General features: G+C 42.8%; 2 protein-coding genes across 2 annotated transcripts in view; one reads left to right on the top strand and one right to left on the bottom strand.

Moving 5' to 3' along the window:
- Window positions 1-1049: 1049 nt before the first annotated feature.
- On the bottom strand, window positions 1050-7558 carry FASTKD3 (FAST kinase domains 3). Its single transcript, XM_061187646.1, has 5 exons — window positions 7465-7558; window positions 5091-6561; window positions 4335-4420; window positions 2155-2329; window positions 1050-1184 (listed from the first exon to the last, which is right to left on the bottom strand). Exons 2-5 carry the CDS (start codon window positions 6526-6528, stop codon window positions 1120-1122), a joined length of 1764 nt encoding a protein of 587 aa, XP_061043629.1. The 5' UTR covers window positions 6529-6561; window positions 7465-7558; the 3' UTR covers window positions 1050-1119.
- A 98-nt stretch (window positions 7559-7656) lies between these two features.
- MTRR (5-methyltetrahydrofolate-homocysteine methyltransferase reductase) overlaps window positions 7657-16137 on the top strand; it is a 38892-nt gene continuing 30411 nt past the window's right edge. Inside the window, exons 1-4 of the mRNA XM_061187647.1 lie at window positions 7657-7725; window positions 9059-9226; window positions 10947-11100; window positions 12861-12978. Of these exons, the coding sequence (XP_061043630.1) occupies window positions 9098-9226; window positions 10947-11100; window positions 12861-12978 (401 nt within the window). The 5' untranslated portion in view covers window positions 7657-7725; window positions 9059-9097. The remainder of the gene's footprint in view (window positions 7726-9058; window positions 9227-10946; window positions 11101-12860; window positions 12979-16137) is intronic.

The following is a 16137-nucleotide window of genomic DNA, read 5'->3' on the forward strand; positions in this document are numbered from 1 at the left end:
CACTGGCACGATTTACTTAAGGAAAATTAACCTGGGTATGTACAAGACGGAAAGGAACAAAGTAACCAGACAGGAAAGCAGAGAGCAGATTGGTAGACAGCTTAGAGAATGGAAAGCTCCATGGACATGCATCGCGACTCATCACCTAAGACCTTGCTAAGTGATCTACAATGTAAATACAAATAAGAGTCTTAAACATTAAAAACTGATGAAGATTCTGCTTTTAATGGGTCATCTTGTCCATTCTAGTCATTAAATCAAAGGGAAATTAACACAAAACAGATATTCCAATAATTTAGTAATTCTAAAAGCAAAGTAAAGCACAGCTTATACAGAATTTAGGGATGTCTCACTTTTGGAAAAGAGAAAATTTGAAAATTGTGATTTCAAATTACAAATCAAGAGACTTAAGCCTAATGAACAAAGCTGGCATTTAAACCAGACAAGAGTCTTGGTCCACTGGGCTGGCATACTACTTAGTACCCTGGAAAAAGCAAATCTGAACTAGAAATGGCTTTTAGGAAAAAAAAAAAAAAGGCAAAACCATACCTGGACAACTTGATAACCAAGTAAGTGTAGATGTCTTTGTTTAGTAGCTTCCTTTCCCAATAAGTGTTTGCTATTCAAACAAAATCTTTTTGGACCATCAATGCACAGTGCTACCCTAAAAAACCAAAGAGGAGAGGGAAACTTAATTTTTAAAACAATCCGAAGTATTTATGTGGTTTTAGCTGCCAGAGTTTATTTGGGATTTGGCTATTCCTTCGTGCCAGTACTATTTTCAAATGAATCATGACTCTTATCCATTAATCTGTTGAAAAAGCACTCAACTTAATAAATTAAGGTTCACAAGATATTACACGGAATTTCCAAAACTGGTATGCCATAGTGTTTTAATTTTCAGAACCATGTCTACTTTTTTCGCTTTCTTAAGAAAACAATCCCTGTGTATTACCCTCAACGAGTCTTATAACATATAAACCACAACAGTTTTCTTTACCTTTTATGTATATCTTCATCAACTGTAAATGGTAATACAAATCCGTCTTCATCTAATTTAATTTCAACATCTGGTAAGAGAAGAAAGGAAAAATTCTTCGTGTGATACCCTCACAAACACTAGCTTCCTTTTCTCCTTGTTGTTTTGATTTCTTCCATACTGCATTTATCAACTGGGCAGAAGGCTGCAAAGTAATGACCACACCAGACAATGGTGAGAATTTTAATTTAATCAGAGCTTTGCCCAACCAAGTCAGCTTTAAACTAAGAGGGCCTCCGCTGCACTAAAACAAGGAGGGGGCCCTCAAGGTATCTGGGGCACGATGTGAATCACACACACTTTTACTCTCCTTATAACAACTGGTGGGAATAGTGAAGAAAATCCTTTGAGTAAAGTCAGACACCTGCGCAACTGGCACCTTGCATCCCTGGGGCTCCAGTGCCCAGGGAAGGTGAAGCAGCCGGCAGCCCAACACGTGGGCCCTGGGCGCCGGCAGGCTCCCCCTTCCTTCCTTGCCAAAGGAGCCCATAAAGGAGGAGAGCGAGATGGGACCACCTGAAGCCTAGAAGCACTGTCCTCCCTGAGCTCGCTGTCCTTTACTCAGCGATCTGAAAGGAGAAGGACTTTGTGGTCAGCGCCGTCCGCGGTGATGCAAACGCTTAGACCTGCTACTGAGCACTTTGAGTGCGGCTAGTGCGACTGGGGACCTGAACTGGGAATTTTCAAAATTGGAATTAATTTAAATTTAAGTAGCTACTGGTATGTATGGCTATTACATTGCACAGCACTGGCCAAGAGGATGAGAGCAGCTAACAATTACTGAGCACTTACTGTCTCCCAGGTATTAGCCTGAGTCACCTCATTTTGTCCTTAAACAAGTCTTTGAGGTCACTACTCCTCTTACTCTCATCTTGCAGATGAGGACAAGCAAATGCATGCCCCGCAAGGATGCCCAAAGGCATTCGGCTACTATGTGGCTAACATGGAGTCCTGACTCTTCAGCCCTACCGCCCATCCCTGTTCCAATTTGCCTTCAGGGAAGGGCCAACTTCATTTTGTTTCCAGACCTTTGGTGGCTACTAAGCCCCACGTGTTCCATCAGAGGACAGCACGCTGAGGTTTAGTTAACAACAACAAAACTCCCTACTACTTACCTATCGTGTAACAATAGGGTGTTAACACTTTTGAAGCAAAATACAATCTTGCTCCTAAAAGGTCAATCAGTCCAATCATCACAGATTTATAAAGCTGAAAATCCATGGGGGTCTCCAGGGAAGAGCACGGAGTAAGAAATGATTTCACTTGATATTTAGGAAGAAGTTTTGAACCCTAAAAATGTATGTGCAAACACGAGAAAGAAAAATAAGATACAAAATCAGAGAATAAAATGAAGGTTGCCTGAGTATAAAAGTCTGATCCAATATTACTTTATAGGCAAGATGCTTCTCCAGGACTTAGGACAAATACCTTTCTCAAAATGACAATGCCAAATATTCTTGTTATAGTTCAAGCCCAATAGTCCAAAATATCTTTTAAATGTGTTTTAAATGGTCACTAAAAGAAAGAAAGAAAGAAAGAAAGAAAGAAAGAAAGAAAGAAAGAGAAAGAAAGCTCAAGAAACATCTTTGGAACTCTCAGAATTGCTTTAAGGGCCTTGAGGAAACCCAGCTGAAGTTTTTAATAGTGGAAATTGTGATAAAGCTGACATTTCAATTTAGAAAGAAAAGGACAGCTATGTAATAATGGTGCTAGCAATTGGTTATCCATCTGGAAAAGAACTAAGTTAGAGTTCTGCCACACATTACAGACTATAATCTATTTCAAGTAGATTAAAGATCTAAATATAGTATGGAAAATAATATTTTTTAAATTTAGTATAATATTTATATTACCTTAGGAGTCATAAAATATTCCTAAACAATATAGGAAACCCAGCAGCCATAAAAATGAATAATTTGACTACAGAAAACTTAAAAATTTCTGTATAGCAAAAAGGCATCATAAACAATATTAAATTAAAACTAAAAAAATTTAAAACCACAAACCAGGAAGAAATATGTACAACGTACATAACAGTTAATATGTTTTACAATGTGTTCTAGGACAAAAAACAAATACAAAAGAGAAAGACAAACAACCCTATAGAAATAGGAATTAAGGTGTAACAAGGCAATTCATAGCAAATGTAAATGACCAGTAAACATTTGAAAATATGCTCAACTTCATTATCACTCGTTAAAGTGCAACTGAAGCATGTGACATGACATTTCACTGAGTCGAATGACAAAATTAAAGGGACTAAAAACACACTGCAACAGAAATGGGGAGATGTGGTCACCTTCATTCACTGCTGGTGAAATATGACATCTACAACTATACAGGAAAAAAAAAATCTGTCAGTCAGTCTCTATTGAAAATTAATCCAGGAATCCCACATTCAGGAATCTAGTCTTTAGATTAAAACAACAAAAAGGTTCCAGTATGAAAGGATATGTAAGTATGTTTATGACAGCATGGCTGATCAAGACAAACGTTGGAAAAAGCCTGAAAATCCATCAATGGTGGGACAGTAGAATAAATACCGTGAAATATCAGACCATTCTTTAAAAGTATATATTTGATCTTTATCTATTACCCCTGAGGAATGTCCATGATATACTGGGAATAAAAGCAAACTGTAGTTTGAATAGTCCCATTCCATGAAAAGAGAGAAACTAGATGGTGTTTATGAGCTACTCATAAACATGGTTCAGTCAAGTACGGAGAACAGGCAGGAATGAGCAAGTCTGGAGGTACCATTTCTGATCCTAAACAACGTGCCTGATTAAGTTAGGAGAATGAATCCTTAGAAAGCTTTATACAAAGCTTGAACTCCACGTAAACTGAATTCTATCACGTAAGAGTGAAACTTCTGCTTGGTTTAAGAACATACTCAGGAATGGTTCAGGATTTGTTCAGTGCATAAGTTCACACTTCTATATCCAACAGCCATGGGGAATGCTAAAACCCTTTAAAATCCCTAGAGTAAGTCTAGGAGCACTAAGACTCATAAGCCTGCCACACTTGACAAAACCTTCTAAGAATCTTACACCGTAGGAAGTGGCTCTTTCAAGGACAAGAACACAGGAATAGGGTCAATTTATTAGAGAAAAGGCTATCTGGTGGCAACTACTCCAAGTGAATGAAAATTCTGCTTTCTAATGAGGTTACTGAGAAAGCTCAAAAGAGAAGGAACTTAAAAGATTCGGGAGCGGGGGAGGTGTTGGAGAGGAAGAAGGAGGCAAAAGAATACCATCCCTGTAGGGAAATAAAGCAAGGCAGCTCATGCTTTTACCTTATAGAACGGGCATTCTAGAATCGTGGTTAAGAAAAGTTGGGTCAGTTGTGCTAGGCTCAGTCTGTCCAAATAGGACTCTTCACCTGAAATACAAAGCATCCCAGTCATAGATAGGTTTGAACTTTGGTGTGTGTAATAAGAGAAAAGAATATCCAGAATGCACACTAATTAATTCACTCCAGTGAGGTACTTTTAAATGACACTAGGAAAAGAACTTGTTAGAATTAATTATACCTTCTTGCCTCCCATCTCAATGAAATCTCATTTTGGCTTCCAAGAACACATGCTCCTAACTAGAGAATATAACTAAACGTGACAAATGTATGTTAGTAGAATTTGTGGGAATTTCCTTTACCTACGGAGATCTAGATTCTGGCATATTTGGGTGGCTTTGAATTAAAATGAACATCTTCTCAAAAAGAAGGAGTGATACAGTTGTTCTCATCAAAGATGCTAACATGTAATTGTGACACTGCCACAGCCGTCACCAGATCCCTGCAAGAAGACTCAGTTTCTCAGCTAGGGCAGCAGAGTCTGTTTACCCGAAACTGTTTTCTCTCTCCATGCAATGTTCTAGTGTTCTTTAATTCTGTGTTTATATTAGCATCTGCAGCTTCAGGTTCTTCGTTAGATCGTTACGGAAGAAAAAATAAAGGCAAAGCACTGCTCAATAAAAAAGGTACATATATGACTTGAAAACATCGCAAGTTCAAACGCTAAGTTTTCTACTCTCAGAAGTAATAACCAACTCACCTTGCAGCTGCTGAAGAAAATACGGGCTGAATAGTCTGGCCATAAAGTTGACTGGATGGCATTCAATAAGTGAACATGAATGGAGAAGTTTCAATAGTGTTTTGGGTGGAAAATAATTGAAACGAGTTAACAGTATGTTTTCTAGCTTCCTAAATAAAGCAGAGGCATTTGGTGGCAAATAATTGAGTTTTCCAAATGGTTCAATTAACTCAGCAGTTTGATTAGGTGAAAATTTTTCTGACTGACAAACAAAAGTTTCTGCCACTGCATCGAGGATGGGTTTTGAAAAAATCAGCTTTCTACTGCAATACTCCATGACTTTACTGACAACCTCGGGATCCAGAGTGAGACAGAGTGAAGCGACATGTTGCTCCAGGGCTTTTGTAAAAAATCTGTCATTGTGCCCAAAGTAGATGAATGCCTCTAAGACTTCTCTGAGCTCTTCACTAGTGAAATGAGGGATATGCCTCACAACATATTTACCCAATTTTATAACCAGCGGAAGTGCCTGAGTTTGATCAAGGACCACCAAGGCAGTGAGCATTTGGCTCAGCAACTTAGGACTCAGGCTGGAAACTACTGACAGAGAAAAGTTATTTATCTTATTTAAAAACGTCTGGTGTTGGTCAACTTTTTCAGGACATGCCTGAAGTATTCTGTAAAGGGTCACAATATCCTCGGGGGTAAATTCTTCCAAATTTTCACCTTGCAGTTGATATATAATCAGGTCTAGTGTCAAACAACCTGGACCTTGCAGTTTAATCAGGCTTTCCCCCAGGATACAAAGACTGTGAATGTCCAGGCTACCCCTTTCGAGACGATGCTGGCACTCTGCCAGGAGGTTCAGCAGCAAGCGACTTTGGGGATCCACATACAACAGGGTCAGGGCTTGCAAAGCAGTCACCAAACCCGTGTTTGACAGATTTGAGGGGTCCTGTGCAAACTGATTACACAAAGCTTGAAAGGCGCTATTTTCCAGTATTTCTTTTGGCAACCTTTGATCATCATCTTTTTTTTCCATTTCACAAATCCGATGTAAGGCTCCTGCTGCCATAGTATCAGGCAAAGTCTGCAGTGTGCTTATAAAATGTAAGACTTCTTCCGATGAAGTGAAGCTGTTCAGTCTCCTGTAAAATATCTGTTCATCCACATTTGTAACACTGTGTTCAGACCTGTCCCAAGTGTGTACTTGAGAGGACACTGGCTCACCAACTGGATGAAGGTCATTTCCATTTTCTGAATGGAACTTTTTAGAATGGGCATGATGGAACCTGACCCTAACAGGCTCAAGTTGCAGTGACCAGAACCACGGACACAGATGCTCCTTGACTGTCTTGTGAACACAATTCACACGCTGAGTTTTCAGACCAGCCAGAGCTCCATGTATCCGAAAATCAGATAAATGACAAAGGTTCCTCCGCAAGGTAATTAAAGCCATGCCACCAGACTCTCAACTCCTCTTGATTTATAACTACGTTAAAAGAATAAAAAAACACGGTCAAATATATTAGAACACAGTTTATTCAACATCAGTGCTTATGGAACTAAGGATGAGTACCCCAAAAGGAATGATTCCCACTAAACATTTCCCACTCAAACAGAAGTACCAGAAGAGCAGCGTCTCTGCACCCTACAGCTTAGAACAGCGGCTGGATCTCGTAATAATCGCTCTCATTTGCCAGGCAATGCTGTACTTAATTCTCCCAACAACACAACGAATTAACTACTTCGATGTCATTTTAGAAACGAGGAAACTGAAGTACAAAGATGTCACGTGGTCCGGTTTACACAGCTATTAAGGGGCAGACTAGGCTTCAACTCAAGTAGTCTGGATCCTAAGTACGCCTCCTATGTGTTGGTTGATGGAAGGAATTGCGTTTGGTTCAACTTCCCCAAAAAAGGCAACGGGTAAAGTGGCCATTAATTCGGAAGGGGCAAAACAAGGGTGAAAAAAGCGCTTAAAGGGCCTTGAGGTGTTGGTTTCCTCTCAGAGTTAGGATCTTTTTCCAGGACCGAGGAACAAGAAGGTCTAGCTTGGCAGATGGGAAAAAAGAAATGTCAGTAGAATAAAAAAAGTAAAAAGCTGGTCAACGACGGGGTAAGGTGGGCGGCGCGCCCACACCTGAACACCCCCGCTGTGGAACCTGGGAACACGAGTCCGCGGGACGGGGAGGATGGGGGGCCACCGGGACCGCGCCCTCCCTGGAGGGAAAGGACCCCACGGGCCGGGCGCACCCCCAAACCGGCGCCCTGGAAGGGCAGGAGCGGCGCCCGAAGAGCGGGGCGAGCCAGGGAGCGCGGGCGCCTTAGCGAAGCCGCGGGCCACGCACGCCGGGCCGGAACAACCGAGTCCAAACCCGGCGTGGACACCTACCGGACTCGGCGCGCCGGGTGACCCAGCAAACCCTGAAGGCACCGCAGCCTCGTGGGCCTCCGTACGCGCGCGCCGCGCCGGGGCCCAGCGCTTCGGCGCCTGCGCCTGGAGGGGAGCCGCCCCACGCCCGGCGCGCCGTGATTGGCCCAGCTCCTTTCCCGAGCTTCCTATTGGTCTCGGGCGCCGACTGTGTGCGCAGGCGCGGGAGCAGGGGGTCGCGGTACCGGCGCTCTCCCCAGCGTCCCAGCCGGACGCCCGCAGGTGAGGGCGCGGCGGCCGCTGCTTCCAGATCTGGGCGCCCGCCCAGCACGGGCCCGAGTGGGGGCGGCTCGGGGGAGGCGAGGGCACCGGCCTCCGCGCCCCCGCGTCCCTCCCCCGGCCGGGCTGGGCGCGCGCGGGTGGGTCAGGACCCCGGCCCCTTGGGGCTGCGGGCGGCGCGCGCGGAGGGCGGGCTGCGCCGGGGACTCGGCCTTGAGGCCTCCCCGCTACCTCTGGGAGCGGGTCCCCGGCGGCGCCGCGGTGTTTGCACAGCGGAGCCGGTCCCGCAGGTCCCTGTGGGCCCTTCCTCCGTCGGCGTCGTGTTCGGAACACTTTTTTAGAGGGGGTCAAAGGGCACATTCGGGCGCAGGGTCAGGCGAGGGTGTCCGGACGGGGCGCCGGAGGGTCAGGAATGTTGGGAGCGCGGACCCGGCCGGACGCAGGCTCCTGCTCCGCTGTTTCTGCGCCGGACCTTGCCCTGCGGGTGCCGGGGAGCCGCCCCCGAGAAATGCGGGGTGCAGTAGCGGCTCCACGAGGTCGTTATGGGGCTGAGGGGCTCATGCTCTGAAGCTCCTAGGACCGTGCGTGGCTCCTGGGAAGGGCTCCGGGTCTTTAACTATGATAATACGCGGTGCCGTTTCCATCAACCGTTGTTTTCGTCGGGTGGCTGCGGTCATCGTCTCCGCTCTGAAGGTGCGGGAGCTGAGCCACCGGTCAGTTGAGAAGCTGGCCTAAAGTTCTGCTCTTGTGAGTGATCCATCGTGGCTGGATTCAAGCCCCAGTAGTCTGGCCCCAGAATGTGATTTGTGAGCCGCGGAATTCGAGCTTCATACCTTGTATCCTCCTTGGTTTAATGAATTCTCTCTCTTCAACCTTTAGAATTAATGCTAACAGACAAACTTAGAAGTGTATTTCGTATTATCTATGGATATTGTTGCAGTTATTTTATTTTTATTTTTTATTTATTTATGTATTTATTTATTTTTGGCTGTGTTGGGTCTTAGTTGCTGTGCGAGGGCTTTCTTTAGTTGTGGCAAGCGGGGGCCACTCTTAATCGCGGTGCGCGGGCCTCTCACCATCGCGGCCTCTCTTGTTGCGGAGCACAGGCTCCAGACGCGCAGGCTCAGTAGTTGTGGCTCACGGGCCTAGTTGCTCCGCGGCATGTGGGATCTTCCCAGACCAGGGCTCGAACCCGTGTGCCCTGCATTGGCAGGCAGATTCTCAACCACTGCGCCACCAGGGAAGCTCCAGTTATTTTAAATTAAGAGAATTCATACCTGCAGGTTGTACTGCTTCATTAAAAAGGAAATCCCTTTTTCCCTTTTCTGTTTTTCAGTGTAACTGTTACAGCTGTAGCAGCAGGTGCTTTGAAGTGATGAGAAGGTTTTTGTTACTCTATGCTTCGCAGCAAGGACAGGCACAGGCCATAGCCGAAGACATAAGTGAAAAAGCAGTTGCATATGGATTTTCTGCAGATCTTCACTGTATAAGTGAGTCTCATAAGGTAAATCATGGTTTTTACGGTGTTTCATACTTTGAAGTATTCTGGTTGGGAAGCGATGTTAAACAACAAAGTGGGACGCATAATGCCACCATGATCCTTTTTTTTTTTTTTAACACTTAGAGATTTATTTTATCAACTGTGTTGCAAGATTCCTGCCAGTTTTTTTCTATGTGTGTGTGTGTGTGTGTGTTTTGAATTAAACTACATAGTCTTAAAAACTAAGCCGAGTAACTACTGTCAACTGTAGATGGAAATAGTAGTATTCACCTCGTTTTTCTCACGGGGTGCCTGGGAACAAATGAGGTCTGCGTGTTCACAGGAACATGGGAGCTTTCCACCTCATGAATCCCGCTGCCCCGTTTGTAACTTCCCTGAAATTCATGCCAGAGTTCCTCCAAGTGAAGAACCATTGAATTCTTTTGTGAAATAGAATTTAAAGTGGAGGTGTAAGGATGTGCAGAAGACTTGGGACTGCTTGTTTTTAATCACGTTGAGTCTCTGCAGAAGTTCCCACCTTAGGATACATGAGACCGTAACAGATCTGTGCCCAGACTAACTGGTTTGATTGAGACCCTCAGATTATAGTTTCATACAGTTCAGGCCCTAGCAACGAGCAGGGGCTCCTCCCTAATACCACACAGTGATGTGCCAGCCACTAAGCCCTCGAATTCAGCTCAGTACTTGAAAACCCACCCCTGCAGTGCACTCTCACTCAAGTTCACAACCTCCTCTGGTCTTTCCCGCATCTCTAGTTGTAAAGACAAGCCTGTCAGCAGCAGAGGTGAATTATAAACTCAGTGCATAGCAGGGAAACCATCAAGTTCCTTGATGCAGCAGGGCTAGGGTGGCCCCGATGGAGTCATTCACCCAGCAGGGAGGGTCCTGGGGGACACCAGCAGTCGCAGGCTCCGTGATTCTACAGCACCTTCAAAGTGAATTCACATTGCTGCTGCCACAGGGTGGAGTACAGTCCGAATCTGTTACTACAAACAAAGTCATCAGCATCATATAACCAGCCCTGGTTTGATCCCCTCACCAGTGACCCCAGTGGGTCAGCAGCTATTTGAAAGTTAGGTGAGTAGTGAATTTTTTGGCTGCCACCGTAGTCATGTTGTTTGCTCTTCCCAGCTGAGTGATTTCTCCAATTGTTCCTGATCCAAGTTTAAATTGATAGCTCTCTGCTTCCTAGATCACGGTAGTCTTTTTCAAAGTAAAGTGACTTTAAACTGCATAGAGTTGTGTTGTGGCCTATAAGCCCGGTAAAATGTTAGCTCAAATCTTTACCTGTTACATCAGCATGATAAATAAAGTGATGAATTCCTTTGTGCCACGTTAGATGATACTCCTGAGGAGCAGAGCTCATGGAGTCGATACGAATAGAGATAGGGAAGTGCTTTATTGGAAATACTTCGATTTAGTTGAGAATTAGAATAAGGACACTTGGTTTGTAAGACTCGGAAACACTGACGATCTCAGTTTACCACTGATGATGTTCTCGGCTCTCTGGAACCCTGAGGGAGTCGGGCCCTTCCTGACAGCCAGGTTTCCTGATTTCTGAGGAGTAACACTTTCTTTGCCAACTTTAAAATGCTCTGTGTACCTCTCTGCCATTATGCGATCCAGACAACAAGACGGAAAATTAACCTGATTGATTTACTGATGTGTTAAGTCAAAAATACATACAGCAATAGCTCTCTGACATGACACCCTTATTTTACAGTATGATCTGAAAACTGAAAGAGCGCCTCTTGTGGTGGTGGTTTCTACCACGGGCAACGGAGACCCGCCGGACACAGCCCGCAAGTTTGTTAAAGCCATACAGGACAAGACGCTGCCGGGTGACTTCTTGGCTCACCTGTGGTATGGATTACTAGGTGTGGACTGTATTTTGTGCACTTACTGTACTGTTGCTGCTGGATTTAACTCTAGTATCTAAATGTATCTTTCAAAGCCATGGTGCGTTATTGCCTGGGTTTTGTCCTTTTTGGGTTTTTATATAAATACTTTATGTATGTATAATATTTGAATGTAAATAAGGTGCTGTTTCCCCAGTCTTCACCCCGCTGCAGCTCCTCTGCAGAGCCCCTGAGTAGCACCTTAACCCTGGGCACACACCAGATTCAACCAGCAAATATTTTCACGATGTTAGTGGCCAGGCCCCACCCTAAACCTGCTAGAACAGAATCCCTGAAGGAGGGACCTGGCATACTGGTGGTTTTTTTGTCATTGTTGTTGTTTTTTTAAAGCTCTCAGGTGGATCTGATAGTTTCCCTAGGGGAAGACCCATTCCCCTAGGATGTGGTTCTCAAGCCTGGCCATGCACTGGGATCCGCTGGGGGAGTTTTCCTTCCAATTCCATTATTTTGAGCCCCCCCTCCAGTGATTCTGACTTAATTGTTCTGAGGTAGGGTCCTGGTATCAGTACTTTTTAAAGCTCCCAAGTGACTCTAATATGTATCCCAGCTTAAGAAGCACTGGCCTAGGGCTCTGTGAAGTATAGGTTTAAAATATTAAAGGATCAGAAGGGCCAGCTCAGCAAGATAGGGCACCAGAGAGGGAATTCAGGGTCCATTTGCCTGGCTTGTGATCTGTATTCACCTTTGACAACTATTTTGGGGAAGGTATCTAGGAAGGATGGAATGTGCTGTGATAAATAATCAGTTAGAGATTTGAGGTTGTGACCCTGGCCAAGATCTGTCATGTAATGTATTCAAGAGAGCATTTTAGAGTGTTCACATCTTTTTAATTTGTTTTTTTCCAGTTTCTTTACTTTCAAGAGTGAACATGTACGTATTGCTTTAAAAATTCCTCAAAAAATTATTTAAAAGGAAACACTGAAGCTTATCCAACCGCTTTAGTCAGTCTTAGGCCCATATATGGACCCACCAATTGGTCACCTCATTCTTGTAGGAAAAATCCAGGAAGACAATTAAACAACTAAGAAATTTAAGCTTTTAACTTTAAATTTTCAACTAAGTATGAAAATATTAGTCCATTTCTTACCGGGAAACATAGAAGCAATTCTTAATTTATCCAACACAGAAACAGAGCAAATAAATGGTTGTTTGTGTTTCAGATGTAACCTCTTCATGTTCTAGATTAGGAGTTAGTAAACGGTAAAGGACAAGATAGTAAATATTTTAGGCTTTGCAGGCCATTGGTCTCTATACCATCTACTTAGCTCTGTTGTTGTCGCTTGAACCTGCCATAACAAGGTGTGAACCAGTGGACCTGGCTGTGTTCCAATAAAACTTTGTTTACAAAGACAGTGGGTGGTAATTGGCTCACAATTGGCTATAGTTTGCAGACGCTGCAGTAGATTGGAAAAGTCTGCAAATACAGATATTACCTGTTTTTAATCCTTGTTTACAGATTGCCATATTTTTACACAGACTCATGGAAACAAAAATGTGAGATCTATTTCTGTTAATAGTGGTCCAAAGTATTTATTTGTTTCTCTTTGTATACTTAGTATTTCTCAAGGAAAAAATAAGAAAATGTGAAGCTATACATCATTTCTTGTTCCATCAACAACAGCATGGAGTGGTATTGTTTAAAATGTTTTGTTTCTCTCTTCTGTATGTGGTTAAATTTAAACCTTATTGCATACTGATAACCTATTTGGGCTCTTTAGGTCTGGGTGATTCAGAATACACGTACTTCTGTAATGGGGGGAAGATAATTGATAAACGATTTCAAGAGCTTGGTGCCCAGCGTTTCTATGACACTGGCCACGCGGATGACTGTGTAGGGTAAGAGCAACGTATTTTCTGTCACTTCCAGTAAACCTTGTTTGTACATGATGAAAGTTAGTGAGTTTATAAAAGGGGTTCACTTTTGATCTAGCACTAAACTTCGATCTTGAAAGTCTTATTTTAGTTTTGTTAGCTGTTTTTAATTCTAGCACCAAAGAAGGCCATCCAGAGTTTCACTTATCTATTTTGCTGATTTTTTTTTATGTGCCTTATCCATCTCAGTATCTGTTAATGGAAGAAACTAGGAAAGGTTCCCCAGTACAGTTACCTTAGTCTTAAAAGTGTGTAGGTGTTTGCAAAAAGTCAGCATTTTCTTTAGGCACTTGGGTAGCGTGTGCCCACGGGAGCGACTGGACTCGGGACCTCCCACATGGAGGGTGCCCAGCAGGCCACGAGTTACGCTTGGAGGAGGCGGGTCAGAGGCCTTCCCGGCACACTGGCTCCTCGGTGTTCTCCCTCCTATTGGCCATTTGCCACCATGCCAACCGGAAATATAATTTCTATTTCATTAATTTTTTCCTGTTTTTACAATTCAGCATTTCACTCTATGTGCCACCTTTCAAATGTTCTTAATGTCTTAATTCAGAAACCTTACAGGTACTGTGCTACAACTTATGCTGTCATTTATCCTTGAACTGCTTTAGCCAGATAACAGCACACACACGCATTTGATTTTTTTTCTACTAGGCGTATGTACTAAGTAAATCTCACCCACCAGATCTGTGTTTATGCATCATGACAAGTTCAGCAAAGGTCGTGCTTTTCTGCGTATATCACCTTGCACGGGCGTGTTGGAGACACTTCTGTTTCCCCATAACTCAGCCTTTGAGTCCACTACATCCGTTGTTTTCTGCAGCTGTGATACTGTGGATTTGTTCCATCTCCCCAGGGCATATGTCCTTTCTGGTGACAAAGCTCTACCACATTTCCTTGCACGTTATCTTTTAGTTTTGTCCCTTTGTATTGGGCTTCCCCCCCAACCCCGAACCTTGTTGGCATTAAATGTTTATTGTCCTGTATGAGCTGTTTAGTTGCTAAACCCCTATAAATCCATTAGACCTATTGCTCAGTTCATTTTTTACTTCAAAGGCTTTCGGTTTCCCTGTTCATCTATTGGATTGAGCATTAGAATTCTTTTTTTTTTTTTAACATCTTTATTGGAGTATAATTGCTTTACAATGGTGTGTTAGTTTCTGCTGTATAACAAAGTGAATCAGCTATACATATACATATGTTCCCATATCTCTTCCCTCTTGCATCTCCCTCCCTCCCACCCTCCCTATCCCACCCCTCTAGGTGATCACAAAGCAAAGAGCTGATTTCCCTCTGCTATGCGGTTGCTTCCCACTAGCAATCTGTTTTACGTTTGGTAGTGTATATATGTCCATGCCACTCTCTCACTTTGTCACAGCTTACCCTTCCCCCTCCCCACATCCTCAAGTCCATTCTCTAGTAGGTCTGCGTCTTTATTCCCATCTTGCCACTAGGTTCTTCATGACCTTTTTTTTTTTTTCCTTAGATTCCATATATATGTGTTAGCATACTGTATTTGTTTTTCTCTTTCTCACTTACTTCACTCTGTATGACAGACTCAAACTCCATCCACATCACTACAAATACCTCAATTTCGTTTCTTTTTATGGCTGAGTAATATTCCATTGTATATATGTGCCACATCTTCTTTATCCATTCATCCGATGATGGGCACTTAGGTTGCTTCCATGTCCTGGCTATTGTAAATAGAGCTGCAATGAACATTGTGGTACATGACTCTTTTTGAATTATGGTTTTCTCAGGGTATATGCCCAGTGGTGGGATTGCTGGGTCGTATGGTAGTTCTATTTTTAGTTTTTTAAGGAAGCTCCATACTGTACTCCATAGTGTCTGTATCAATTTACATTCCCACCAACAGTGCAAGAGTGTTCCCTTTTCTCCACACCCTCTCCAGCATTTATTGTTTCTAGATTTTTTGATGATGGCCATTCTGACCAGTGTGAGATGATATCTCATTGTAGTTTTGATTTGCATTTCTCTAATGATTAATGATGTTAAGCATTCTTTCATGTGTTTGTTGGCAATCTGTATATCTTCTTTGGAGAAATGTCTATTTAGGTCTTCAGCCCATTTTTGGATTGGGTTTTTTTTTTTTTTGTTATTGAGCTGCATGAGCTGCTTGTAAATTGTGGAGATTAATCCTTTGTCAGTTGCGTCATTTGCAAATCTTTTCTCCCATTCTGAGGGTTGTCTTTTCGTCTTGTTAATGTTTTCCTTTGCTGTGCAAAAGCTTTTAAGTTTGATTAGGTCCCATTTGTTTATTTTTGTTTTTATTTCCATTTCTCTAGGAAATGGGTCAAAAAGGATCTTGCTGTGATTTATGTCATAGAGTGTTCTGTTATGTTTTCCTCTAAGAGTTTATAGTGTCTGGTCTTACTTTTAGGTCTTTAATCCATTTTGAGTTTATTTTTGTGTATGGTGTTAGGGAGTGTTCTAATTTCATACTTTTACATGTACCTGTCCAGTTTTCCCAGCACATTATTGAAGAGGCTGTCTTTTCTCCACTGTATATCCTTGCCTCCTTTATCAAAGATAAGGTGACCATATGTGCGTGGGTTTATCTCTGGGCTTTCTATCCTGTTCCATTGATCTATGTTTCTGTTTTTGTGCCAGTACCATACTGTCTTGATTACTGTAGCTTTGTAGTATAGTCTGAAGTCAGGGACCCTGATTCCTCCAGCTCCATTTTTCGTTCGCATGATTGCTTTGGCTATTCGGGGTCTTTTGTGTTTCCATACAAATTGTGAAATTTTTTGTTCTAGTTCTGTGAAAAATGCCAGTGGTAGTTTGATAGGGATTGCATTGAATCTGTAGATTGCTTTGGGTAGTAGAGTCATTTTCACAATGTTGATTCTTCCAATCCAAGAACATGGTATATCTCTCCATCTATTTGTATCATCTTTAATTTCTTTCATCAGTGTCTTATAATTTTCTGCATGCAGGTCTTTTGTCTCCTTAGGTAGGTTTATTCCTAGATATTTTATTCTTTTTGTTGCAATGGTAAACGGGAGTGTTTTCTTAATTTCACTTTCAGATTTTTCATCATTAGTGTATAGGAATGCAAGAGATTTCTGTGCATTAATTTTGTATCCTGCTACTTTA

This window comes from Eubalaena glacialis, chromosome 4 (assembly GCF_028564815.1).
Source record: "Eubalaena glacialis isolate mEubGla1 chromosome 4, mEubGla1.1.hap2.+ XY, whole genome shotgun sequence".
Taxonomy (NCBI): Eukaryota; Metazoa; Chordata; class Mammalia; order Artiodactyla; family Balaenidae; genus Eubalaena; species Eubalaena glacialis.